The sequence below is a fragment of the Alligator sinensis genome, unplaced genomic scaffold (assembly GCF_000455745.1).
Source record: "Alligator sinensis unplaced genomic scaffold, ASM45574v1 scaffold832_1, whole genome shotgun sequence".
NCBI lineage: Eukaryota > Metazoa > Chordata > Crocodylia > Alligatoridae > Alligator > Alligator sinensis.
Window position 1 is genome coordinate 574624 of NW_005842057.1, and position 27696 is coordinate 602319.

The following is a 27696-nucleotide window of genomic DNA, read 5'->3' on the forward strand; positions in this document are numbered from 1 at the left end:
CCCCACCTGTGCTGCTGGGCCAGGCTGTCAGGGAGCCACAGCTGGCTGGGAAGGACCCTGTCCCCGTGTCCTTGCCCAGGCTGGCCACGCTATCTGCTCACCTCCCCTGGGGCTGGCTGCAGGCACTGCTGAGGGTGGGCCTGGAGGGGCTGGGCTGGGCCAGTGGGGTAGGGTCCTTCCCAGCCAGCTGTGGTTCCATGACAAACTGGCCCAGCCTGGGTGCGGGAAACTGGGAGCAATCCAGGCAACACAGGTCCAGCAGGTCCAGCCCAAGCCACAGCTGGCCTGGAAGGGTCCTGCCCCCATAGCCCAGCCTGGGCTAGCCCCTCTGCATTTGCCCTCATCAGCACCTGTGGGCTGGCCTGGCTCAGCCCCACAGCCTTGTGAGAGGTGGGTGGATGGCACGGCCATGCCGGTTGGCTCTGGCCATGCCCACACTGTGCAAATGGTCAGCAGGGCAGAAAACTGGGCAGACCCCAGCTGCGGTCCCTGTGCCAATGCCCAAGAGGGGAGACAGGAGAGTTCCCATCCCTGCCCCCACTTCACCTGAGGCTGCTGCCCGGCCCAGCTCTGGCCATGCTCCCCACCATGCACAGGATCAGCAGGGCAGGAAACTGGGCAGACCCCAGCTAGGGTCCCTGTGCCACTGGAACAGAGGGGAGAAAGGGGAGTTTAATCCCCCTTCCTGCCCTCCTTCACCTGAGGCACTACCTGGGCCAGTGTCTGGCCATGCCCCTTCCCCCAGGGATAAGCCTGGCAAGGGCTGCTTCCCCCTTCTCCCTCCAGATACACCCTGGATGGAGTCCCTGCAGGTCAGGTTGGGGATTTAAACCTATTTTCAATCATATTTAGCAGCCTGCCAGGGTCTGGAAACTACTCCCCCCGTCCTCCCACAGGTCAGCTTCCCTCCGGCTTTTCAGCTGTTGCTGAAGAGAAGGGAGGGCCTGCTCTAGCACCACCCAGCTTCTAGCCTGAGCCACTTCAGGCATGTGGCTGCATTTCCAGAATCAAAAGTGAATGTCTATTCTCTGGCAAATCAGTTCAATCTGCGTAGATTAAATTAAACTGTAAAGATTGAACCAATTCAAGCTTGGGTTTTTTGAATGTCTGTACTTAGCCATTGTGCTCAGGCTTGCAGGAAAAAGGAGTAATTCTAGGAGCAAACATTAATCTGCTCCTTGAGGCAGCAGGGAGAAACTTGGGGCTCTGGGAATACCTTAATAGTTCAAGAGTTCATGACAGTTGTTTTTTAAGAAAATTAGAAATGTAGTATCATTTGTAGAATAAAATTGCAAGGACTCCTAGTATAAAAGAAGGAAAGTGGTATCTTTCAAACCAGCTATCTGCATAGTAAGATAATGCTTATCAATATTATATCTGAGCACCTTCTGGAATTAGACAGCAGATGAAATACAAGTTCATTAGTGGTATATTTTAAACAAAATTTGAGTCACCCATACAGTTTTTAAAGCTTTGTCATAGAGTAGCTAAGAGCTCCACTTGATATCTAGAAAATGGGAAAAGTTCTTGGAGAAAGCAGCTGTTATGGGTTTCCTTGTGCTTTTGTTTGGCTAAACAGTTAAGCTTTCTAAGATTTATTTTAAAAGTTCCTATGTTTTGCAACTTCTCTGGATACAATTAAAGTAGTTTGTAGATTTTTTTCTATTGGTGTTGAGAGGGAGATCTTTACCTGTTTAAATGACATTAATTTAAGAGGAAAAAGGAAGTCATTTTATATTTAGATTTTTTTGATAATGAATTATTGCATGAGGGAATGTAAGCATATTCAGATGGGATCTAAAGAAACTGAATTGTTTAGCTGTTATGGTAACTGAGTTTATTTTGAATACAAAGCTAAAACATCATAGCCTCCCCTGTCCTGCCCACTACCTACCAAATATTCTTTCTTCACTAGGCTCCACTTTCATGGTCTACTCCCTAATAATCTATAGGTGCTCATTTCATCTCCATCCCCTAATAATATGTAATGGCAGGTCTCATCAGTTAATTTGACTGAGAGTATGTGGTAGATTTTTAATTTTTCCCACACCCTTTTATAATTGTATTCATTGGGTTATGATTATTGAGAAGATTTGTTATCAATAGTGTTTTCAAAGATAAATGTGACTTTTTCCTCCATTGGATTGACTGGTGTTGAACCGTCCCCTCCCCAACCTTCTATGTAACAGGAATTAACATCAGATTATGGGCATATGTCTATATGGCATATAACATTCTGTAAAGTTTTAGCAGTGTGCTATTCTTACATTTTTATCAGAAACATTATTAATAATTTATTTACAGTAAGGATGCCAACAGGTGTACTTCACAGACAAATAAATACAGATTTCTGTTATTGAGAAATTTTATAATCAAAGGACCTCAAGTTTTGAACTGTTCAGACCCAGCAGACACTTATATCAACACTGAATGGATAAAAAAAAATTATAACTGGCATCAAAGGTCTAGCTTTGGGGATTTCTTTACAGAATCAGAATAAATTCTGTTATTTTTCTTTGTTTTCAGTCTTTTCCTTTATCCTTCTTTCTCTGTGATTTAGAAAGTGCTTGTTAATTTAGGAGGAGTTGGTGATACATTTAATGCAATATAAAGTGTATTTAATGCCGTTTTTAAAAGTTATTAATTAAAAAAAAATGCTATATAAAACATTTAATCAGATATAGCTCTGGGTCTTGTTTTATAAATGGTGTATATGTCCATCTGGGCAAACTAAATAAATTATAAGATTGGCAATTATATGCTGGTTACCTCAATCTACTGTTCCATTTCTGTAAGAGCTGCAGGACTGTAATAATCTGACTATTTACTGCTGTTTTGCCCTTTCTGTTTCTCATAACATGGGGAGTGAGACATGTGGCATCAATGAGACAGACTGGCCTCTGTAAACACAGGAGTGAATTGAACTCACTAAGGCATGATGAAAATAGTTAAATAAAATTAAACAAATCCTGGTGGAATGGAGAAAGTTTGGGTTTTGCCAGTGTCACAAATGGCTCTCTGCTGAGAGCCAAAATTGGTTACAAGCTTAATCTGGAAGTAATTTCCAACTCTCTGATTTATAAGGTGACTTATAACTCACATTATGTAGTGCTAAAAGAACTTTTATATGTTGTATTTAATCCAGATCTGACCAGGGATGCCATATACCCGGTAATGCCTGGAATTAACTCAGGAAGAACAGCCATTTAAACATTCTTGGCTTGCCATCTTACATTCAACAAACATTAGATGCTCAAATATTGTGTCTTGGCAGCATAGATTCAGGACCATCTGTTCAGAGTACATTGTGTCTGTTCATTAAAAGGTTTTGCCAGTTTATGTGGAGAACAGAAGCCAAGAAAATATTGTTTTATATGGAAAACTTGCATAATTGTACAGGTACTATCCACTCTATGGTAAGTTTCTCTTCTGTAGTAGATTATCTGTCATACCTATCTTTCAACTGATGCTCTGTGCTTGTACTGAAAATATAGAAATACTCATGAAAACTAAGGCAAGAGGTTCAGGGAAAAAAATCCATATCAGATAGATATTTCAGCAGATATATAATACATTCATTCTGATTATACAAAGCAGGCTATTTGTCTTTATCGTAAGTTTGCTTGAGTTAGTAATGCTGTGGATGGACTCCACCTCACCCTAACAGGGAAGAAGCTCTTCTAAACCAGAATGGCTGACCTACTTGACAAGGCTTTAAACTAGGATTACTGGGGGATGGGCGGTCAGCAAACAGTTCAAGCCCAGGTCATGCAACCATAGTATTAACAAGTTAGGTAGCCCAAGGTAAGCTACTCGAATGAAAGTCCAAGGAAAGGTCACATCCTAACATGCAGGGAAGCCCAGGGCTTCCCATGTCAGGCTCAGCTACCTGTACACAAATGCCAGGAATTTGGGAAACAAGCAAGAGGAACTGGCCCTTCTCCTGAGTGACAAAGATTATGATTCCATAGGAATAATGGAGACCTGGTGAGACTCCACCTATGACTGGTCCATAGGACAGAGAAAGAGATCAGTTCATGGTTGGTCACAGTCACCAAGCTCCACCTCAATCCTCAGATCACTCTCCAGATCATCCGCTTTGGCCAGAATCAGATCTATGACAGCTGAAAATCGTCTGTGAGATAAAGGTGCTTGCTGAAGGCTTATACAAGGCCTTACCACATCTTGAACTTTAATTAGGCCCTTAGCAACAACATATAGCTTAATATCTGAACAAATGACAGAAAAACACTTGGTTTAATCTTCATAGATTAATCCCTGAATAAAACAGAAATCCTCAACTTTGGGAAGGCTGACTTTCACAAACTCAGGAGACTGGTCATTCAGGTACTAAGATACTATGTCCCCTCAGCATCAGACTATGACCCTGTGTTCCTTAAGGACACAATCCTTAAAGCACAAGGGAAGTCCATTCCATCCTGCAGGAAAGGCAGTCAGTGGGCTGGGAAACCCCTTTGATTCAGTAGGGAACTTTTGGACTTCCTGAAACTAAAAAGAGAAGTCTACACCAGATGCAAAATAGGAATCATCACCACAGGAATCAAGGACAACAAAAGGTCCCTTTTCACATATGTGGGAAGTTGGAGAAAGAGCCAAGGCAACATTGGGCTGCTGCTAAATCAAGTGAGGCAGCTGACATCTTATGCTCAGGAAAAGGCCAATATCCTAAATTATTACTTTGCAGGGGCACCCCGTCAGACAGGATGTGAAGCATCTAGGGTGTGGGAGATGGGCCCATAATTGACATAGATCAAGTGAGGGAACACCTTGAGGGGCTCGACATCCATCAACCTGCAGGCCTGGATGGAATACACCCAAGAGTCCTGAAGGAGCTGTCGGACATCATAGCATGCCCTATGGTGAAGATTTTTGAGAACTCATGGCACTCAGGAAAGGTACCAGAAGACTGGAAAAGAGCTAACATGTTCCCAATATTCAAGAAAGAAAGGAAGGATGATCCAGGGATCTCCCGCACCTTAGATGCTTCATATCCTGTTTGACAGGGTGGCCCCCACAAAGTAATCATTTAGGAGATTGGCCTTTTCCTGAGCATCAGATGTCAGTTGCCCCATTTGATTTAACAGCGGCCCAAAGTTGCCTTTGTTCTTTCTCCAACTTGGAAGCAGGGCTGACCCAGGTCAGGCTGCAAGGACAGGGCCCTTCCCAGCCAGCTGCAGCTCTGTGATAGGCCAGCATGCATAGACAGCTGTGGTCAATATTTCCAACCAGTGAAGATAAAACTAAGACAAACCTATAGAACATGCAGAAGTTGGATGGTTCTTAACATTTGGTTACCGATTCTTAATATAACTTATCAAACTAATGCATGGCTTACTGTTTGAAAAAGTATTTATTTACTTATTTATTTTTGTGTTTCCCCACCACTCTTTTCCTTGGTATTGCAAAACAAAGGTGGATAAAAGGAGGGTGATATGCTTTCTCTGAATGTACCATCAACATAAGAGTGCTATTCTTGAACTTGTGCCTCCAATGCCTTTCCTAGTCTGAGAGAGACATACAGGACCATTCCTACATCTTAAGCTTTTGCTTTTTCATACCCTTGAAGCCATTGGTCAGAATGACTCAGAATCCTGATAGGGAGGATATCCTAGCATCCTATTTAGGAGCTGTTCAAGATACAGTATGTTTGTAGAGATGAATAATTTAATCTATTTTGAGCCCTTAGTCAATAAAACATTACTCTATTTAGGCTAATATTTAAATATATTATTTCATTTAGAAACTTTGAGGCAAGGATCTTTATCATTCTTAAACCAAGCAACTCTTGTTCCTGGGAATAAGCATAACTTCAAGCTGAGTTTGGCTCATGACTCATCATTTAGTTCTGGGCTCCAGTTTTCTTACCTACCCACTGCTTTCAAGGACCAGGCTATATGCATCTTAATGGGGCATCCCTATGATGCTGTTTGCCTTTAATCATCTATATTGGGGTGGGCAAAGTAGCGGATCCAGCCAGCGGCCAGACACCATTTCCCAGCAGCCCTGCCTGCATCACTGTGGCTGGCTTCCATGGAGACCCCAGGAGCAGCATGGCCGTGACAGCCTGTGAACAGAGTTTCCATGGAGACCAGCCCCAGCAGCGCTGACAGGGTATGCATGGCATGTTGTCATCACTGCAAGATACTGACTTCAGAGCAGCTCCCTGCCCTGCCATGTGCACCCTGCCAGTGCTGCTGGGGCTGGGTTCTGTGGAAATACTGGACCCATGCTGACCCAGCTTCACCACTCCTGGGGTCTCCATAGAAACTGGCCACAGTGATACGGACAGGGGCTGCTAGGAAATTCAGTCTATTGTGCGCCCAATCCACCCTGTGGGCCAGATGTTGCCCACTCCTCATCTAGATCCTGTTATTGAGAAGCAAAATGTGTTTCTTTCATTCAGAAAGTAGTTGATGGTTTATGCTGTCTTATACTAACTGGAAACTAAATCCCCTTTCTCCTCCATACAATGTAGTTGTTTGTGCTTCACGCAAATGAATGGCCATCTGAGGACTTGGACATATCAACCAGCTGTCTGATTTAGTAAATCCTCTTTATCCCCATGCTTTCACTCACAGAATTGATGCGTCTCAAGGCACAGGTTAGGCAGGTGATTTGTTTAATTTTTTCAGCCAATCTTTCTGTCCTGCTGGCTGTCTGCAGAGATATCAAGGACTGTTGCAGTACCAAGATGACAAAGCTTAAATCAAACCTAAAGTACCAGTATTTCATTTGTATAACTAAGTCTAGCTTTATCTATTAACTTGACCCCACTGGTACTGTTGACACTTAATAATAGTTTAGATATTTTTGGGGAGTTTTAGTGGATTCATGTTTCTTCAAAAGAAATTTTCCGTTGGAGCAATTTTAAATCGCATGGAAAAGACATAATGAAATCCAAAAGCTGGAAGCATGAATTAAACAATTTCAGAATGGAAATAAAACTTGCCTTTTAACAATGAAGATGATTAGCCATTAAGAAAACTTACCTAAGGCCTGGTAAAGCTTTGTCACTAGAAGTCTTTAAATCAAGGCCTGATATTTTTCTAAATGACATACTATAATTCAAAAGCAAACTATAAGCACAAGTTAACTGATGAGATTCTATGGCCTATCGTATGCAGGGAATAAAAATAGATTATCGGAATTGTAATTTCTGGGCTTAAAATCTGTAAAACAATGATGGCACATTCAGAAATGATAGGGCAATATTAAGTTATGTGGATAACTGTGATTTCATTTTATTGGTATATCCTTAGTCAGGCTACACTTATCTACATGCACATGGAATGTTTTTGCTTTTTTCTATGTAGGGTGATTTTAGCACTTTCTTGTTCACACCACACCACTTCTACCCATTAACTTGGGAATGAATCAGGCCAACTTAGTGTAGGTAATGTGAGTTCAGGACTTTGATTTGGTAAGCACTCTAGGACTAAAACTTGAAGAATCATGGTCCTAGACAAATACCTTGCTTTGGTCTATGACATATTTTCTGAGATGCTTGGGGAAAAAAGTGATTGCCACCAGATATTTTTGGGGCAGAAGAACAAACAGACCTGATACTGTATATTTGTAAAAAAGAGTGTGTGGAGGGAAGTGTGGTTTGGAAGTCCTATCTGATGATAAAATAAATTTGATAATATCCCTTAGTAATGGACTTCATAAGAGTTCTATTCTTGGCCTCTTCATTGTTCTCATCTTTCATTACTTTTTGAATTAGAGACCTTCATTCTATTTTAGGACTTATAGTTCTTATAATATCTTTACTTTTCTTTGGAACTCATCTAATACATATACTTCTCCTGTTCTGATTTTCTTTCAGTTTGTCAGTTTTGTTTCCCAGTTTTCACCTTAACCATTTTTTCTCTCCTTTTTGAATTTTATTAAGGTAAGTAATAGGATCTAATGGATACCCAATGACATATTTTCAAAGAAAAGATTGAGATGCCAGACTGCCTTCCTTTTATTTCCTTATAAAACTTTAAATATTCATAACTTTGTCTGATTTGGTGTCACATTATTCAGCTCAGTAAGCCTTTTACCTGTGATATTAATCATGCCCATACTGGAGTTAATCTCTGTGTTTTAGAGTATTGCAGTTCTCTGAACTGGCTTATTCTTTTTCCTTTTCTTTATGGAATGTAATGGATTTAGAAGCTTATGGAAAGTAAAGTTTAGGGTTTTTTTTATTTAAAAATATGCTTGTATGCTTGACACTTTTTTTGTGTGTCAAAATATTGTATTTGTTGTGAAAATGTCGTTAGGGCTGGTAAAATTCCAAAGCCTAACTTCAAATGATATTCATTGAATCACAGAACCTAATCATCTCTATGACATTGTCAACCTTCTCCCTAGATAGACTTCATTTTTTGCCATTTTAAGTAAGGGTTGCACTGAGCTTTAATGGAACATTATTTATTCCTGGCTGATAAAGCTGTTTTTTTTTAAGACTATAAACACAAACATTCACAGCTGCAGCTATTGCTTTTGCCGCCTAATTCTTTCTGCTTTGCTGAAAACCAAGGGGAAAAAAATGTTTTAATAGGAGATGGACTCATTAGATGTTGTTGTGGAGTACGTCTCAATAGCAAAGTCAGAAGTCAAGTTGAACATCTCCCAAGTCTAATGATCAGATTCTATATCCAGTGGCACCCAAGGGAGTGATGTAGCTAGCTAGCATTATACTACAGCTATCTACCCATTCTGAATAGCCAGGTACATATTTACAATGGGGTTGACTGGCAGCAGCTTTTGCATGAGTCCAGAGTAGGGCTTAAAACTAATAGCTCTGAAATATCTGATGACATCTTACCTGCTCTGCCGCCAGGCACCAGGCCAGAATGAAGTAACAGCCATATATTTGCATACAGTGTCATCATCAATTTTAATCTTGTCAAGTGTAGTTAAGATGCATTTTTTCAAATAATAAAGAAAAAATAAGCCAAAGAATTATTGTAGGACCACATTTTTGCATGATGAACAGAACCAAGGAGTTGATAATTCCCCTCTATCGGGTGCTGGTCAGACCGCAGTTGGAGTACTGCGTGCAATTTTGGGCGCCACATTTCAAGAGGAATGTGGATAACTTGGAGAGGGTCCAGAGAAGGGCCACACGTATGGTTAAGGGCTTGCAGGCCAAGCCCTATGAGGAGAGACTGGGGCACCTGGACCTCTTCAGCCTCCACAAGAGAAGGTTGAGAGGTGACCTTGTGGCTGCCTATAAGTTCATCTTGGGGGCACAGAAGGGGATTGGTGAGGCTTTACTCACCAAGGCGCCCCCAGGGGTTACAAGAAATAATGGCCACAAGCTAGCAGAGAGCAGATTTACACTGGACATTAGGAAGAACTTCTTCACAGTTAGAGTGGCCAAGGTCTGGAACGGGCTCCCAAGGGAGGTGGTGCTCTCCCCTACCCTGGGGGTCTTCAAGAGGAGGTTGGATAACCATCTAGCTGGGGTCATCTAAACCCAGCACTCTTTCCTGCCTATGCAGGGGTCGGACTCGATGATCTATTGAGGTCCCTTCTGACCCTAACATCTATGAATCTATGAATCTCCTCTACAGTCCCTTCTGTCTCTTGGCAGTATGGGAAGGAGTTTCTTTTGTAATTTTCAGGCTTTTTCCAACTGATGTCACAAATCTTCACCTGGAAACTATCCAGGCCAATATATCTTAATTTCTCATATGGGCCATTATTATGGGATCTCTTCAGAAATTATTAATTGTTGAAATACTCCTTCATCCCAATTTGCATTTCTAAGATTGTCCATTTGCATCTTATAAACAAAGGTAATATAACTTAGGAAGTGAAAAATAAAAGATATCTCAGTAGAATTCTGGTGAAATTAAGTTATACATTTGTGTAACCATCTAAATTGGAATTTAGCCAGAACAGTGAGCCTGGCATCTCTGCTTTTTGTACAGAGCAATAAGGGATTTCAGTTGTTATTACCAGTCAGGAATAAAGAAACACCGCTTTACATTTATCTTATTTTCATTAGCAGAACATTATAGAAACAAACTTACCTCTAGCACCTCTAGCTGAAATATTAGTATTAAATCAGAGGCTGGAATAAAGGCTGGAGTAAAAGTTACTGATTCAGGAACATCACTTATAAAGCACTTTAAAAAAGAAAAAAGGTACTTCTATCCATGTACTCACCAGGCTTAATCCTACTTTGCTTGTGAAATCTGATACAATTACAGTCTGCAGTAGCATGACAGAAGACTTACTTTACAGGTTTGTCCTGCAAATTTGTAAGTTGTATTTTATATTAGTATAAGATCAGAGCTGATTGTGTCATATAAAAAGTTTTCTACCTTTGATTTCAGTAATACTATATCAAACAAGTGTCTCAGTATTACAGTTTCATACAATTCTCCTTTCCTTCTCCAATGAATTTACGTGTTACATACTAGCCCTATAATAATCCTGAGCCAGTAAATAAATGAAAGCTATAAACTATATGTTAAGAAATGTGTTAGTGGGGGGGAAATAGTAAGTGGGAATGGATAAACTGCAGTTAGAACAAAATGATCAGGTTGGAGCATGGAGATTTCCTGTTGCCACACAGCAGCAAGCAATTATCTAATATCCTTTTTTTTTTTTTTTTTTTTTTTTTTTTTTTTTTAATTTTAATGGGTTAACTGCTTGGTTTGAATTCCCATAGCTTCCATTTCTAATCATTACATGTTTTATAAAAGAGTAGGTTTGATAGAATATCTTACAAGCGTAGTTAGACTGCTGGAATGCCTGTCTCATGGTGAAAGCAAATGTTACATTTAAGAGTATTTATCAGATGAACTAGTTTAAAGTCATCAGAGATTCTGTAACTGAAACAGAATTCTATCAGGTACGTTCTGAAAGCAAACTCATTAATTCAGAATAATGCACCAATTAATTTTCTATTTTATGTGCTCCAATCACAAACCCGTACTGTCACAAATTGAATAGAACCTATTATTGTGTATATCATTAATGTATATATCACATAAGTGCATAATTCACATAACTTCATAACACAATGCCACTCTCAATTTGTTGCCCATTGTTTTCAGTAAAACAAAAGGACAACTCTGCATGTCAGATAATTGCATAAAAACCAATGTAATTAATTGTACACTTTTTAACTGTGCCAGGAGCCATGGATGGTGGACAGTGTCAAAATTCACTATTAGATGCCTTGAAAATGATATAGAGCTGCTATTTTCCCTCATTTTCAAAATTTCTAGTAGCAGCTTCCAGAATGATCATTAGAAGTTTTGAAAATGAGAGGAGCAAGTCAATTTTAGGCCTGAGCAACTTGGCCCCCTTTTTTCCCTGTTGTAAGTCAGAATGGGAAAGGCCCTTTAAGAGAGACAAAAGAGACGGAGAAGCCCTGTTCTCATAGACTGGGGACAGAAGTTACACATAAACTGGTTTAAATGTTCAGAAACTGGTTTAAACCTGTAATAGAACATAAGCTCAGTATACACAAACCAGTTTCAAAATGGCTGAAACTGGTTTAAGATGAACCTGGCTGAATGTAGTATCCGACTTAACTGATTTGGGTCAAACTGGTTTATGAAACTTCTGCCCCACACCCCTTCCTGGTTCAAGTTAAATTGTTCCCCCAGAATCCCACCATGCTTTGCAGGTCTGGGCTATGCTGTCGGCTCCAGAGAGCAGAGCTGGCCCTGCCCTTTCCCCTCTGCTCCCTAGCAGGAGCAGTGAGGACTGTCTGACAAGGTGGCTGGAGAGAGCAAGCCCAGCTGGGGATGTAACCCAGTCTACGGGGAGGGAGGGGAGGGGGAGGAGCTGCCCCCCCTGCTCCCTTGAGGCAAACCCTGGCTGGGATCTGGGGTCAGGGAGGGGGGTTAAACAACCCTTCCCTTGCTCAAACTTGCTGCTGGCTGCAATTCTGGACTACAAATCCCAGGGGCACCTGGAAGCAGGAAGAGGAAGTGATGAGAAACCTGGCAGAGTCCTGCTGGTGTAATTCTGGACTGCAAATCCCAGATACCTCTGGGGCAGCAGGAAGAGGATGTGAACACATAGCCAGAAAACCATTCTCTAGTACCCCCTGGCTTCTGGCCTGAGCCACTGAAGGCATGTGACTGCATTTCCTGAAACAAAGGTAAATGTCTGTTCGCTTCTGTTTCTATTTAATCTGTGCAGCCTAGACTAACCTGCAAAGACTGAATCAGTTCAGCCTCAGGCTTTTTGACTGTCTGTACCAAGCCATGCAGATGTAAAGGAAAGGTCTTAGCAGTAATGGGTAGATGTGCCCTAGCAGCAGAAGAGAATGGAGCTCCTGCAAAAGATGGCCAGAACAGACCAGACCAAGAAAGCTGACATAGTGAGTAGGCTGGGAGAGAGGCTTCAACAAAGAAATACCTGGCTAGGTCCAATCAGGCCAGAAAAAAGCTGGAAATAGTTGAGGCTTATATGAAGTATTAAAAAAAAAAAGTTTAGGAAATGGCTGGTGCTGGGAAAGTCCTGACAGAGACTAAAGGGATATAAATGATGGGCTTGAGTCCTGTGAGGACAGGTAGTACACATTAAAGGACAGTGCAAGGGGAGGATCAATGATCAAGATTCTGTAAAAGACCATGTGCAAAGAGATCCTGAGAAATCTTAGTCATGACATGAGAGATCCTATGCCCTGACAGTGAAGTCCTCTTCTCCAGGCACCTACCCATTGATTTACCATCAAGGTGTGCCAGGTGAATCAAGCAGGGAAACCGGGAGCGAGAGAAAGATGTTTGTTTGTATGGGGACCATGAAGATTGTACCTTACGCAGAAAAGGGGACAGTGATGGGCAGTTGCAGGGTGGTAATATCACAACACTTGCAGTGCCATGTTCTTAACAAGCATTTCTTACAGTCATGTCAGGGCTATTAGTATCCCTGAAACCGATTTGCTTTGTTTTCAAGAAGTCTAATAGGCAGTGTCAGGACTGCTAGTAGCAACCTTAAAAAAGAGTGAAGCCAGTTGATTTCATGGCTGCTAGTACCACTGAAAGCACAGTGTGCTTAAGGAGTATTGATTGTTTATCTTAAGTTAGGTATGTGCATCCTTTGTGTAAGTGCATATTCTTTTCCATTTCAAAGTATATACACTTAAAAAGAGTACACCCGACATCCCAAGTGCTACATTTCTTTTCTACAGGAATCGTGCCTTAATAATTTCTCTGAGCAATTTGACTGTGAAATCTTATTATTTAAATTTTTTGCTCTGTGTATATATTTTTTGTTTAGATTCAGGCTATTTACAAAGCACCATCTCTTTTAGTCACATTTAATTAAGAATCTCTTTAATTACAGCATTACAGTGATTAGTACACAATGAGCCAAATCCTAATCCACCTGTTTGGCATCTGAATGGATTTAGGTGCCTAAATATGATCCTATTTTATTTATTTACCTGTTTTTTGAGATATATGTGCTGCACTCCTCAAAAGAAGCGTAGGCCAGGTTACAGTAAAAAAATCAAAATTTGAAGACAGATAATAATATCAAAATACAATATGTAACAGAAAAAACTCCACAGGCAATGCCCTTAAAAGTAAACCCAACTGCTGAAGGCCTAACCAAACTAAAAAGGACACTTGTGAAAGATTTCCAGGATAATGAGGGTGAGGTCTTAGTAGTCTCCTCAGCTTTGGAAGTTCCTCCCGTGTATTTTTTGCCAGAGGAATTTGGCGTACAGACAGTAATTACAGGAGGTTGCTCTCAGCTAAATTTAGGAATCACAGTGAAGCATAAGGGACAGGGCTCTCCCTCTAGGTGTGTGGGGCCTGGACTGTTTAGGGCCTTATAGGTCAAAACCAGTACCACAAATCACACCTTAGAAAGTTATTGGAAACTAATTCAGACTCTTAAACTCTGGAGTCAGAAGGCAGGCTGCCGTGTTCTACACCACCTGAAGTTTCTGAATGGTTCTTACGGGCAACCTCATGGAGCTCATTGTAGTAGTCTTACTTCCAGGTTGCAAAAGCATAGTTGAGGATAACTGACCAGAGGTCCTGTCTTTTTTTCTCTGGTAGTTCAAAGAGATCTTGTCCCATGGCTTGCTTCCAGAGAAAGATGCAATTCTGACATTGTATATTGGATCTCTAGCTGATCAGAGAAAGGGAGGCTTCACTTTTTTATCTCATTCAACATATATAAAATATACATATGTACAATATATGCAGATATACATTCTTGCTGCAGCTGTGGAGAGGACAGCACACACTTTTTATTATTAATTTCTAAAGCCTGCAATACATTTAGTACTGCTTCTTGAATTCAGTGCTTTTTTGTGGTATAATGCATTTTCATTTCCTAGTCATGACAATTTGTCTTTTTATTTTACTGTAAAAGATAATTGCTCCATATCATGGTACTTTCATTCATCAGGTCCCATTTAATATCTTTTTCAAAAGTCGGTCATAAAAATACTAATACATTTTTCTTACTAATATGGCATTTGGCATCTCTGAAAGATTGCTATAAGGGAAATGTTTGACATGCATGTAAGAGGCTAAGTTATCACATTTTTTTTTTTTCTTTATTTGATGATCAGTAGAAGAAATTTGTATGGAAAAAAGAGAAAAAATAGGTAAATCTCATTGTCAGAAACAGAGATAAAAGATCTGAAGTGTTTCTTCTTTACCCTGTTGTTTTCAAGTTCCTTGTATTCTAGCTAAAACAGGTTTACTTTGAATACAAGATCAAGTTAGTCCTCATTGACAATCCCTCTTGGTCAAGTAATGGGTTGTAAATGAGTCCATTGATGGTTAAGAAGGCCAGTCCTATAGCTGCAGACTCTCTGGCAGACACCACGGATAGTGGTTAAAGGGAGGGTTGAATTGTGGATTTCTTGGTCTTGTTTTCTTTCCTTCTGTTTCTGTCATGTTTTTGCCTCCAGAGTGAAATGGTTTTCCTCAAAGTAAGATGAAGCTTGGGTGATCTACAGGACCACCTGAAAAACCTAGAGCACCTTCACCAGCGCTACCTCAAAAAGATCCTTGGCATAACATGGGAGGACTGGCAAATGTATGCCAGTGTCCTTACAAATGCTAACCCCTCCAGCATAGAAACGTTGATTATTCAACATCAGCTGTGGTGGACAGGGCACGTGTTCGCATGCCTGATGTGCATATACCAAAACAATTGCTAAACTCCCAACAAACATTAAGAAGTATGTCAGTGACACCAGAAATTTGGAGAAACTAGCCTGGGACAGGTTTCATGGTAACACCTTGTGAGAGAAGGTATGGGTCCTGCTGTCATGATTGTGGAACACATAATGATTCAGTCTTCAAAAGACACAGCTGGCACATCAGATTCTATACTGAATCTTCTCACTGATGTTGACCTTCTTTGAGAGAAGGCTCCCACAATATGCAAAGTCTTGAACATTCTCCAGCTCCTGTCCGTCAAGGGGGGGTCTTTGCTGGGGGAGGTTGATTGACTTGGAGCAGGCTGAGGAAGCATCTTTGTTTTTTCCATGTTAAGGGTCAGTCCCAGGTACTGGTATGCTTGAGAGAAGCAGTTAAGGGACTTTTGTAGGTCCTCCTCTGTGACCACGTCCACACGAGCATGGACGTTTGGTTCCCCATGCATGCATGTGCCACGCTTCTTCTGGCATGCAGCAGGTTAGCTTGGGTTGGGTAGGGGAGGCTTTGAGCAGCACTGGGATGGTCCCAGAAGCCCTACCTGGGGCTCTTGGGGCCTCCTGGGGCTGTGGCAGTGGTTATCCTGCCATTCAAAGCCTGGTCAGCAGCTGGAGTCTGTCTCTGTCTGGCTAGGCTTTGGTTTTGAATGGTGCATGCTGCCCCTGCGTATGCTGCTCCACTATTTTAAACATTTTTTTGTGTGTGCGCAGGGTTTTTTTTCTCCCCTAGATATCAAAGGGTCAAACCCTTTCCCACCCCCACTACTCCCTCGCAGTGCGAAGAACAGCTGAATGTGCACGATGTGATGCCATAGGTGTGTCTGCAGCACCACATACCACATGGCCACACTTGTCTGGATGCAGCTGGTAAATACAATGATAGCACAATCGTTGGCATACTGAAGTTCCATAATTGAGACTGAAGTAACTTTGGTTTTGTCATGGAGTTGGGAGACATTGAAAAAGTTCCTATCCATTCTGTACTCGATTCCAGTGTCATGTGATAGACAGTCATGGATGAGCATCTTGATGACCACAAAAAGATGGAAAACAGAACCGGTGCAATCATGCAGCCCTGCTTGACACGGGTTCAAATGGCAAAGGGCTCCATAGCAGAGCCACTGCATAGGATGGGGGTAATCATTTGGTCATGAAGGAGTCTTAGGATGGTGATGAATTTTCCTGGGCAGCCAAACTTTGATAAGATCTTTGAACCTCACAGTTAACAGAGTCGAAGGCTTTGGTCAAATTAATAAAGGCCACATACAGTTCCTGGAGGTGTCCTCAGCATTTTTCCTGAATCTGCTGGGCCACAAAAATCATTCCTATAGTGCTTCTCTGGTCTGGAGCCATGTTGAGCTTTGGGAATGATTTCCTCAGCAAGAGGGAGCAGTCAGTTCAGCAGAATTTGAGCAACGATCTTTCCAGCAATGGAGAGGCTGACACCTCGATAGTTTGCACAGGCAGACTTATCTCCCTTTTTAACAATGGTGAAAATATTGGCATTCCTTAGGTCAATGGGAATTTCCTCAATGTTCCATATTTTGAGAAACAAGGTATGAAGTTTGTTGGTCATAGTTTCCACACCAGCTTTGAAGACCTCAACTGGTATGCCATCAGGGCCAGATGGTTTGTTGTCTTCATTGGTCTTATTGCCTGATGGACTTCAGATCTTGGTGGACTGGCAAATGCTTCCTCTGTTGGATGCTGTAGGGTGTATTTGATCATTTCATCAGTCACCATTGATTCTCAGTTCAAGACCTTTTGGTCGTGCTTCTTCCAGCAATTTTTAATGAACTCATCTAAGCAGGGTGAGCCTGCAAGAGCTTTCGTAGATTTATAGATTGTAAGGATGGAAGGGACCTCAGAAGATCAGCGGGTCCAAACCCCTAAACCAGGCAGGGAAGACAACTGGGGTCAGGTGACCCCAGCAAGGTGATGGTCCAGTCTCCTCTTGAAGATTTCCAGAGTAGCCGATTGCACCACCTCTGGAGCGAGCTTATTTCACAGCCTGGTCACTCTAACTGTGAAAAAGTTTCTCCCAATTTTGAGCCTGAAACAGTCTTCCAGGAGTTTTTGGCCATTACTCCTGGTTTTCCCCAAGGGTGCCCTGGTGAACAGTTGTTCACTGAGCCCTTGATGTACTGCCCTGGTGTAGCAGTAAGCTGTTACCAAGCCCCCTGTCAGCTTTCTCTTCTTTGGGTTGAAGAGTCCCAGGTCCCTCAGCCATTCCTTGTATGGCTTGACATGCAAGTCTCTGATCATATGGGTGGCCCTTCTCTGGACTCTCTCAAGCTTTACCATGTCCTTGTTAAAGTGTGGCACCCAGAACTGGATACAGTACTCCAGCTGTGGTCTCACCTATGCCAAATAGAGCAGTAGAATCACTTCCTTGGTTTTGCTGGAGATCCTCTGGCATGCAACAATTGATGCATCATTTGCCTTGCTGGCTACATCATCACACTGCCGGCTCATATTCAGACTGTGATATATTATTGACCCCAGGTCCCTTTCGTTCATGATGCTGGTCCGTTTGGCACCACCATGCCTGTAGGTGTGTAGGGGGTTATTAGTCTCCAAGTGGAGCACTTTAATTTCTCAGTGTTGTACTGCATCTGGTTCTGACTCATCCAACTTGCTAGCCTGTCTAGATCTGCCTGTATCTGCAGCCTATCTTTAAGTGTGACCATGTTTCACCATAACTTGATGTTGTCCATGAACTTGGCCAGTGAGCTCTTTACCCCCACATCCAAATCATTGATAAAGATGTTAAAAAGTATTGGACCAAGCACCGACCCCTGTGGGACACCACTGGCCACTTCTTGCCAGGACAACACAGATACGTTCATTAGGACTCTCTGGGTCCTACCCCACAGCCAGCTTCATACCCACCTAACTTTCTCACAGTTTAGCTCACAATCCCCCAATTTTCTCATGAGAACATCACAGGATACCAGATCAAATGCTTTTTGGAAGTCAAGGTATACAGTATTAATCTCTTCTCTCTTATCCAGGTGACGAGTTACCTGATCGTAAAAGGAGATGAGGTTGGTAAAATGAGACCTGCCCACAATGAAACCATGCTGGCTGTCATTCAGAATCCTACCTTTTGCAAGCCTATTGCACATAGACTCCTTAGTGAATTTTTCCAGGATTTTCCCCGGGATAAAAGTTAGGTTAATTGGCTTATAGTTACCTGGGTCCTCCCTCTTCCCCTTCTTCAAGATGGGCACAACATTGACCCTCTTCCAGTCCTCAGGGACCTCTCTGGAGTGCCACGAGTTTTGAAAGAGTTTCGCCAGGGGTTCTGCGATGACTTCAGCCAGCTCCTTCAGCACTCTCAGTCCATATATAGCACTCTCAAGCCATATATAAATCGGTCCATACATAGCCTTGATTTCACTGATGAAGCTCTGCATGTCATGACTGTCAACAAATTGTTGGATTTCTTTCACCTTCTCTTTCCATTATTTGTTTTCATTACTGCAATCTTCCTCTGAGCTTCAGCTTTAAGATGAATGTTCTCTGCTTCTAACTAGATGTAGGAAGGTTTTTCCAGTCACAGAAAGATTTTCTTTTCTTATTGAGAAAGGCTTTGATTTGTTTTCATCAAATGGGTCCTGATGGCATTGGGTGATAACACCTCTTGATTCTGTGCAAGCTTCATGGATGACCTTCTTTAGAGCTTGCCAATCTTCATCAACACACGTGTTATCATTTTCAGTCCTAAAATTGGTGAGTTTCTTGCTGAGGTATGTTTGGAGGGTTTTGTGGTATCTAGGTGTCTGAAGGCATTTGATAAGGTACTATCTTCGGTCTATCTTTGGGTTGCTTTCAATGTTTCAGTACAACCTTAATGAACATGATTGATCTTATACTCTTTTGGGACAATAGTCAAGATTTCATCAAGGCCAGCATAAAACTGTTCTTTCCATATTTCCTAAGCAATGACTGTTGGGGCATGTGCACGGGTGACAGTAGCAAACAAATTGTTGGTCAGTTGGAGACAAAATACCAGGAGATGCTAATTTATGCCTACAGGGAATTTGGTCATTTGATTAACAATCTGATTCTTAATGGTGAAACCAACAATGTGTATTCACCTGTTGTTTGCACATCTACTCACCCCTCTCCTCCCTTAGATTGCCTTCATCTGCATGTCTGGTCTCACTGAGAGCAGTGATATCAGTGTTATTGTGAGAGGTCTTGGGTGAAGATTGGTTATTGTGGCAGATATTGGGTCCAGTGGGAGAAGCCTGTGCATGACTAAATCAAGATTTGCACATGTTCATTGTCCCATTTATGATTCACCCATTGAAAATCTGGACTTCTACACTTTATTCATAACAATATATGCTGTGTCTGTAGCCCTATTCTATGGAAAAAGCAAAGGAAATAGGAATTGCCAAAAATCAAGTTGCTCCATTCTATAAGGCAGTGGTTTTCAACCTTTTTTCACTTGTGGACCTCTAAAACATTTTGAATGAATTTTGAACACCTTTGAATTGTAAGTACAGTTATTCACATACTTTTGATCATATGCACCTTTCACGGACTCCTTAGACATAGTCTTTGGACCCTCAGGGGTCTGCAGACCATAGGTTGAAAACCAGTATTATAGGGCAATTCTTATCTTAGATTGCTTGGCCAAAAATAATTATTAAATGAAGAATGTTGGGCCTTACTTGCTTTAAGGGAGATTTTTTTTTTTCAGACTAATAGACTGTAAGCATCAGTAAAGTTTAATTTGCTTAATGTCATACCATTTTGCCCAGTTAAACCCCCTTGGGTGATCCTGAAGATTTCCTTTCCAAGTAGTATCATCTGTGAATGTAATTACTGTTTACTCTTGATTCATATAACTAACAAAGTTGTTGAATAAAAGCTAGTCTAGCACTAATTACTGTAGCAACCACCAAGCATCACTTTAAAACATGATCTATTGTTGCTTATCATTACTCCATCAGGCGCATCCAGACAAGTGTGGTTGTGCATTATGTGGTCCCACAAACATGTTTGCAGCACCACATACCACAGAGTTCAGTGTTCTCCATGCTGCAAAGGCATGCTGCCTGAGTGTGCACTCCCCAGGTATTTTTTTTCCCTGGTTTTTTTTTGACCCCAGGATATCCCTGGAAGAAGAACCCAGTGCAGTGCATGTTGAGGCAGCACATGCTACTGAAAAGTGGAGCTGGGCTGTGGCTGCTGGCCAGGCTCTGCACAGCAGAATCATCATGGTTGCAGCCCTGGGAGGTGCCAAGAACCCCACATAAGGCTGCTGGGGCCAGCACAGGCCCCAGGTAAGGCCGGTGTTCCAGCCCAAAAACAGTTCCTTATTCAAGCTGTGAGTTGGCAGCCTGGCATGAACAAACAGTGCTTTGGGCCAGGCAAGACTCTAGTGAGAGATGTCTGGGAGAGTCCCCTAGTGGCACAGAGTTGGGGGGGGGGGCAGGGGCTAAGAAGGATTTCCATCTCTAATCCCAGCCCAAAATAAATTCCTTATTCAAGCCCATACTTACAGTGTGCATGGGGGGTGGGGGGGGGGGGGTCAATCAGGGGATGCTTTGGGCCATGCAAGACTCTGGTCAGAGGTGTCCAGGAGAGTCCCCTGGTGGTACACAGGCATGGTGGATGCTGGATATTTATTTACATATTATTTGGTAAATATGCCTAGCTAATGAAATTCTCTCTCTTTAGAATGTGTAATTCATTAATAAGAAGCTTTTATTGGGTATAGGTTAGCTTTGAAAAAGGAACTGGTGACCAGGAATAAGGACCTGAGAATTCAAGGAACAAACTGCAGCCTCATGAACCATAGCATGTAGCCTTGGTGTTGGCCACTGTGAAACAGTGGATGGTGAGGTGAGAAAGCCAGTCACTGACAGCCAGGGGTCCCTGCCCCACACCACCACAGGCAGTGGGGGGGCGGGGGGGAGAGGGCAGTGTGGTGCAGATGTTCCTTAACCTTCAGTAGAGGCAGGCAAGTTTGAAATTTAGGGAACAAACCCTAGCACAATGGTAGGCAATGTTTTTTGGGTGGAGTGCTGAAAAAATCACAATGTCTACATAAAAATTCCTGTAGTAATGTTTCCATTCAGGCTTTAGTCTGGGTAGCCTGGGTACATGATACCCAGATGCCAACACACGGGGAGGTCGGGGGGTGGAGTAGCCAGACCCTGTGTGTACCCTGGTATAGCCCTAAGTGTACCCCACACCCAGTGCCCAGTGCAACAAGCGTTCAGAAATAGCAGGGGGCAGAACTGCTTTGGGACCTGTCTTGGGTAGGGGGGCAGCCCCTTTGGGAGGCCTGTGGTACAGACCCCCGCTGCCAATCCAGACTTGTGAGGGGGAGGCAGGCACGCTCACTCTTGCAGATCTTTTCATGAAAATATTTCCTGCCCCAACCAGCAGCACCCCGTACAACAAGCAACAAATTCCCAGGAAAAAGTGAGGGGCTTTGCAAGGGAGGCAGGCAGCTCTGCTTATTGAACTAAAAAATCTCCCAAAAACCTGTGGCTCTCAAGCAAAGCCACCAACAATTCCCCCTCAAAAAACAAGCCAGCACGACCCAAGAAAATAAATCAACCAAAATATCAAATCTTGTCCTAAAATGCCACCTGGCAGTAAAGTAGTACTGAAAGGGCAGGAGGGTAAAAATGTTATGATGTGCCCCCGAGTGCATTTTACTAGTTATAGCATAGTAAGCCATTATGTGTTAAATCATGTCCATGTTACTGAATTAGTCATCATAAACTAAGAAAGGAAAATTAAACCAGGAACATTTTTATCAGGTAAATGCTGATTACGTGGACAAGTGCCCTAGGTGTTTATAAATCCTTTCTCTCTCAAGCTTTCTAGTGTATTATTAAGCAATAATGAAAGGGGAGAATTCTGGGTTACAGGCCTATGCTCTCAGGGTTATTTCTGTTTTTTATAGATTAGGCTAGTATGCTTTTTGAATGGGTACCACCACAAAATGTCAAAATGTCAAATGTTTGTACATTTTTTCCTGAAATGTACAAAAATTATCAAGTGTACTCTCTCTATATATAGTAAGTAACTAAACCATTATTTATTATTGCTACTTGCCTTGTTTTATCAACAGTCACTCCATAGATTTTTTTTTTATACTGATTTTTCTGGCCCCTGCTATTTCTGCTCTTCTATATACCCTTTTCTACCATTGTTCCCTCTTTTGGGGGTCTTCCCTCCAATCTTCATTCCCTGAAACAACCTTTATTCCCTCTTCTAGCCTTTACTCCATCTGCTTCTCCAGCTTACCCCCTGAAATAGTTAACAGTATAACAGTTGCTATAATTGCTTAAAGAAATAGTGATGTACATTAGAATCAATGGTAAGGTTTAAGTGGCAGGTGGTTTACTGGTAAAGCTATGGGTATGAATATATGCACATTTTGAGCCATTTCTAAAAGGGAACATTTAAAAAAGGCAGTAGTGATTACATTCTCATTACTAAAGCCTTCTAAGATTTAGTTCACATTTAAGATTTTTTCACAGTAATGAGGACTGGAACCCTTTTCACTAAAGGGCCAGATTGTAATCAGCCTCCACTTTTGAAGTGTGGCTTTGTAACCCAATGCTTGTGGACTCCTTTGAGATGGGGGTGCCCTGGGCTCTGGGTTCTGATGCCTATTTATATTTATATTTTTGTTTTGTTTTTAACTGTCTAATGTAAAGTATATAAACAATCCAGGGAAACAGCCGGGGGGGATATGACTCTCTGCTCCAGTACGGAGAATACTTTTGCAGGAAGGTAGTCCTGAGCTCTGGTTGATTTGAACCAGACTCAAAATATTAAATTCCAGAACTTAAATAAGAAAAAATGAAATCTTTGATTTAGATTGAATTCCAGATACATCATGTGAACATCATACCTATACCAAGGGAGACGTACCTTGCCTACAGAGTGGATATTGGAATATGCTATAGTACAGAGGTGTTAAATGCAGCCTATGGGTAAGATCTGGGACACAGAGCTACTCTGTCCGGTCTGCTGCACTACTGGCAGGCCACCGGAAGTTAGGAGACATTGTTGGGGATGTGGCCCGCTGCAGAATCTGGGGCTCTTGGGCCTGGCAGACCTGGTGGTCATCAGAAAGAGGGAAAGTTAGGGCTAACAGAACCCTGGTTGCCCTCAGTCACTTTGCCTGTTGCCACTGCCATGGCCCTATCACCCCAGTTGCCAGTCCCTTACTAGAGCTGGAGTTGCAGCTGTGGCTATGGCAAGAGGTTCATGGTGGTGGCATTTCCAGTTTCTACATGGGGGAATGTAGCAGGTGTTAGACCTACCATCACATGCCCCAGGTCAGAGGTGTAGCTGCTGCCACTTACACTGCCACTGCCACCATCACCATGTCTCTAGGTGGGAGCTGGAGTTGCATGTTCCCAGCTGGATCTGGCCTGCAAGGAGCCCTATGGACTGGATATAGCCTGAGGCACAAAGTGAATTTCTATTGTGGTATATAGAAATGTAGTGTAGAAATATCAAAACCATGTTAAATACAGGTCCAGGTAGCAATCTAGCCAAACCAGTGTGGAGCTTGACATGAGTTAGTATGACTCTACTTCTTTTCATCTCTGATTTATTTGCTATAATTCTATTTGAAAGACAGAGGTTCATTTGTTATATACAAGAGATTGCAATTGTGATGACTATGTTTTAAACTCAAAACATTTATTCTACATCCCCATAATCTAGACCATAAATTAAGTCCCACCTCCTTCATGAGTGCTGCTTTGACCCCTGCCCCCCAGAGGCTTATTTGATAGAGCTTGTTCCTTGGGCAGTGGAATGGAGGACAGGAGGCTTGAGCTTCTGGCTGCACAGAGCAGAGCAGCTGTGAATAAGGCGGCACCACCAAGGGCCAGGTTAACTCATCCCTAGCCCCACAAGCATTATAGCCTCATTTGGTGAGTGAGGATCTAAAGCCCTGAATTTGGTGGCATCTGCAGGGCTGCTGGGTCAATCTAACATCAGGCTGGGATGCAGAGACCAATTTTTTTTATGTTATAAAAGACTGTTTCCTGGAGCACTTAGTTCTGGAACCTACAAAAGAAAAGGCCATTCTTCACTTAGTTCTAAGCAGTGCACAGGATTTTGTGCAAAGGGTAAGTATAACTGAGCTGCTTAACAACAGTGCCCACAATGCAATAGGGTTTGGCTTCCATGGAAACAGAAGACTACACCCAAATAAGAAAGCTGGTTATACAGAAGTTAAAGAGGGTGAGGGAGGGGGGGGCTAAAGAGGTAAGGAACTTGCAAGCAACATGGGAACTACTTAAGAACACCATATTGAAGACACAGCAAATGCGTACTGGAAATTAAAAACAAATGGAAGGTGGACCAAAAGAAAGTCAGCATGGTTTAATGCCAGAGTTACCAAGGCAAAAAGCAGAAAAAAAAGGCTTCTTTCAAAAAGTGGAAATCAAATTCTAATGAGGAAAATAAAAAGGACACAAATCAAAGGTAAAACTGTAATAAAACAAACTAAGGGAAAATTAGAAGAGAAACTTGCTACAAACACAAAAGGTAACATTAAACAATTATTTAAGTACATTAAAAGCCAAAGACCTATTAGGGAGTCAGTTGGGCCTTTGGATGATCAGGCTCAGTGCTCAGCATCCATCAAAAAGGCAAACAAAATATTAGGGATTATAAAGAAGAGAATTGCAAACAAAACAGAAAGTAGCAGTATGCCCCTTTATAAATCTGTGGTGTGCCCACACCTTGAATACTGTGCCCAGTTCTGTTCCCCACACCTCAGGAAGGATATAGAAGAACTAGGGGAGGTACAGAGAAGGGCAACAAGGATGATTCGTAGTATGGATGAGACTTCCATATGAGGAAAGACTAAAGAGGACAGGCCTACTCAGTTTAGAAAAGAGATGCTTGAGTGGGGTTTACAAAATACTAAATGGTGAAGGAAAAGTAAATAGGAATTTATTATTTACTCAGTCACAATACAAGAACTAGTGGTCACAAAATGAAGCTAGTAGGCTGTAAGTTTAAAACTAACTAAAGCAAGTTCTTTTTCACACACCGTGTAATTACGTTACTCCTTGCCACCAAATGCTGTGGAAGCTGACAGTTTAGCCAGATTCAAAAGAGGATTGGACAATTTTTTGGAGGAAAGGGGCATCAGAAGCTCTTGAGCATGGGAGTTAGGGATATAGCCTCTGAACTAGAACTTCTGAGACCTTAAATGCTGGAGTCTGCAAGTGAGAGAGGAACAATGGGGAAAAAACCCTAGGCATACCCAATTAATTCTCCCTTTCAGCATCCACTCTGTCTCCCTGTGTGACAGGATAGTGGGCAAGAAGGACCTATGGTTAGACCCAGTAAATAACAATTCTTATGTTCTTATGGCCAGGGTTAACCTGGGGTTGGTTGTCATACCTGACACCTGCTGTAGCAGCAGCATCCTGCTCCCCCCCACTCCACTCTGCTCACCTGAAGGCTTGAGTCCCCCTTCTTCCATTTCAGCACCTCAGTTTACTGAGCAGCTGGGATTTGTGTGCCACACACAGCAGTTGCCCATGGCACTTGTGCTATGCATGCAGCAGCTTGGTCCACTCCAGTCTACAGCATGCCATTTAAAGATGACTAACATACATATGGAAAACTGCCCAAATACTAATAAGAAAATCAAGTAAGTTTAATTAATAAAATACCTACTTTATCCAATAGTAGTGTGTCAGATTCATCCCTGATATAATTCCAACAACTTCATAAACTGAACTGTGTTTGAACTAAAGCCTTGTTTTCCATATTTTCAAATGCACTATTGCATGAGCAGTGATAATGCCATGTTGTTAAGCCCTTCCATCCAGCTCACACTCTCAAAATATTGTCATCTCTGCATTTTTTTAAACTCTTAAAAAACTTAGGTCCTCATTCTGCAAACATTTATGTATGTGTTAAAATGAAAGATTATTCATATTTAAGGATCAGGGCTTTACCCATTTTAACTGGGGTTTCAAGTAAGTGAATAATTTGTCACCATCTGTGAGGTAATAAACTCCCTGAAATCCCACTGAATATCTATTTGCATGAGGTGTATGACACCAAAAGTAATTGTTGGCATTGCATGCATATGTTACATGTATAGTTAATAGTTTTATTTGTATGAAGGTGGGCTATATGAGAATATGTATGTTTCTGGTTGAAATAATTGTTTTAGTTTCCTGAGTACAGCAAACTCAAACTTCTTGTTAAATAATTCTATTAAATTCTAAACACAACTTCTCTAATTATAGCAGTCCCTGTAAATTTGTTTTCAGGGGGGGAAAGTTGCTAACTAGCTTCTAGGATTCCTATTTTACTGTCTGAGCAAGACTAATGAAAAATGTGAATCACACTTTCCACATAATTTAATGAAATCCTTCATTAGCGAGAAATGGCATTTGTGTTCCATATTTAATAAGTCCTTTGTGCCTAGAAAGTAACTCTCTTAATTTGCTTAAAATTGGTACCAATCTAGTTAGCATTACTGGATGATTACTGATTGCTATGCTGCTGGCATTTTCACAAAAGAAGCAATTTCAAATGACTATTACAAACAGCATGCTAAAAAAATTACTGGAGTGGAATATGTCATTATTTTAAATCTTTCAATTAACATGTTCTGCTTTTGTAACCCTGCAGCTGACCAAACAGGAATGTTATTTATAGGAGATGCAATAATACAGGTCAGTAAATGGTTTATTTATTTTATACACACATTTGTTTCATGTACAATTTTACTATTAATTTTATTAAATGATTCCATTCTGTGTTCACTTTCAGGTTAATGGCATAAATGTAGAAAATGCTACCCATGAAGAAGTGGTAAGTTATGTTTCTTTCATATTTAAAAGGTTTTATTCTTTTAATTCTGTCTGAATTTCATTGTATCTAGTCACCACTGGGTACAGTTTAGCAATAGCAAAGCTAGTCAATATTGTAGTATCTTGAGATTTGTAATGTAGAAACAACTCTTTATTACATACAGAAACTCATATACAACAGTTTGTGGTAAAGAAATAACAGTTTTTACTGTTCCCTTTGCAAGGGTCTTGCGGCTGCCCCATTTCTGTTCTCTCACCCCCACGTTCCCGCTGCCCCCGTTTTTTGAGATGGCACACTGTTACTGCTGACCACGTTTTGTGAGATGCCACACTTCCGCTTTGTATAATATCCTACCTAGATTAATTAGATTAAGATAACAACTTTTACAAACGCAAACTAACATGTCTTGATCAATCTGTTTGGCAGTTTCAGAAGTCTTCTAGTTCTACTGTATCACAGCCTCTCTTGTCTGCATTTGAAAGTTGAGTCTCCTGATTGGGGGGGATGGATCCAGATGGGATGTGCAGCATGGTCGCACCTCCCTTTGAGCTCTCTCAGAGCTCACTGGCATGTTAATGGAGTTTCTGCTGGTAGCTCCAAGGCTGATTGCAAGCAGCTCCAGGTCCTTCTGTTGTTTGTTCTTCCACTACTCCCTGAATTCAGCAGCAGGGGAAAAAGAAAGG

The 27696-nt window shown here is 41.7% G+C and overlaps 1 protein-coding gene across 1 annotated transcript in view; it reads left to right on the plus strand.

Moving 5' to 3' along the window:
• The window catches only part of SNTG2 (syntrophin gamma 2), a 462462-nt gene that overhangs the window by 160886 nt on the left and 273880 nt on the right, over nucleotides 1-27696 (plus strand). Inside the window, exons 7-8 of the mRNA XM_025203382.1 lie at nucleotides 26831-26874; nucleotides 26972-27013. Coding sequence (XP_025059167.1) covers nucleotides 26831-26874; nucleotides 26972-27013 — 86 coding nt within the window. The remainder of the gene's footprint in view (nucleotides 1-26830; nucleotides 26875-26971; nucleotides 27014-27696) is intronic.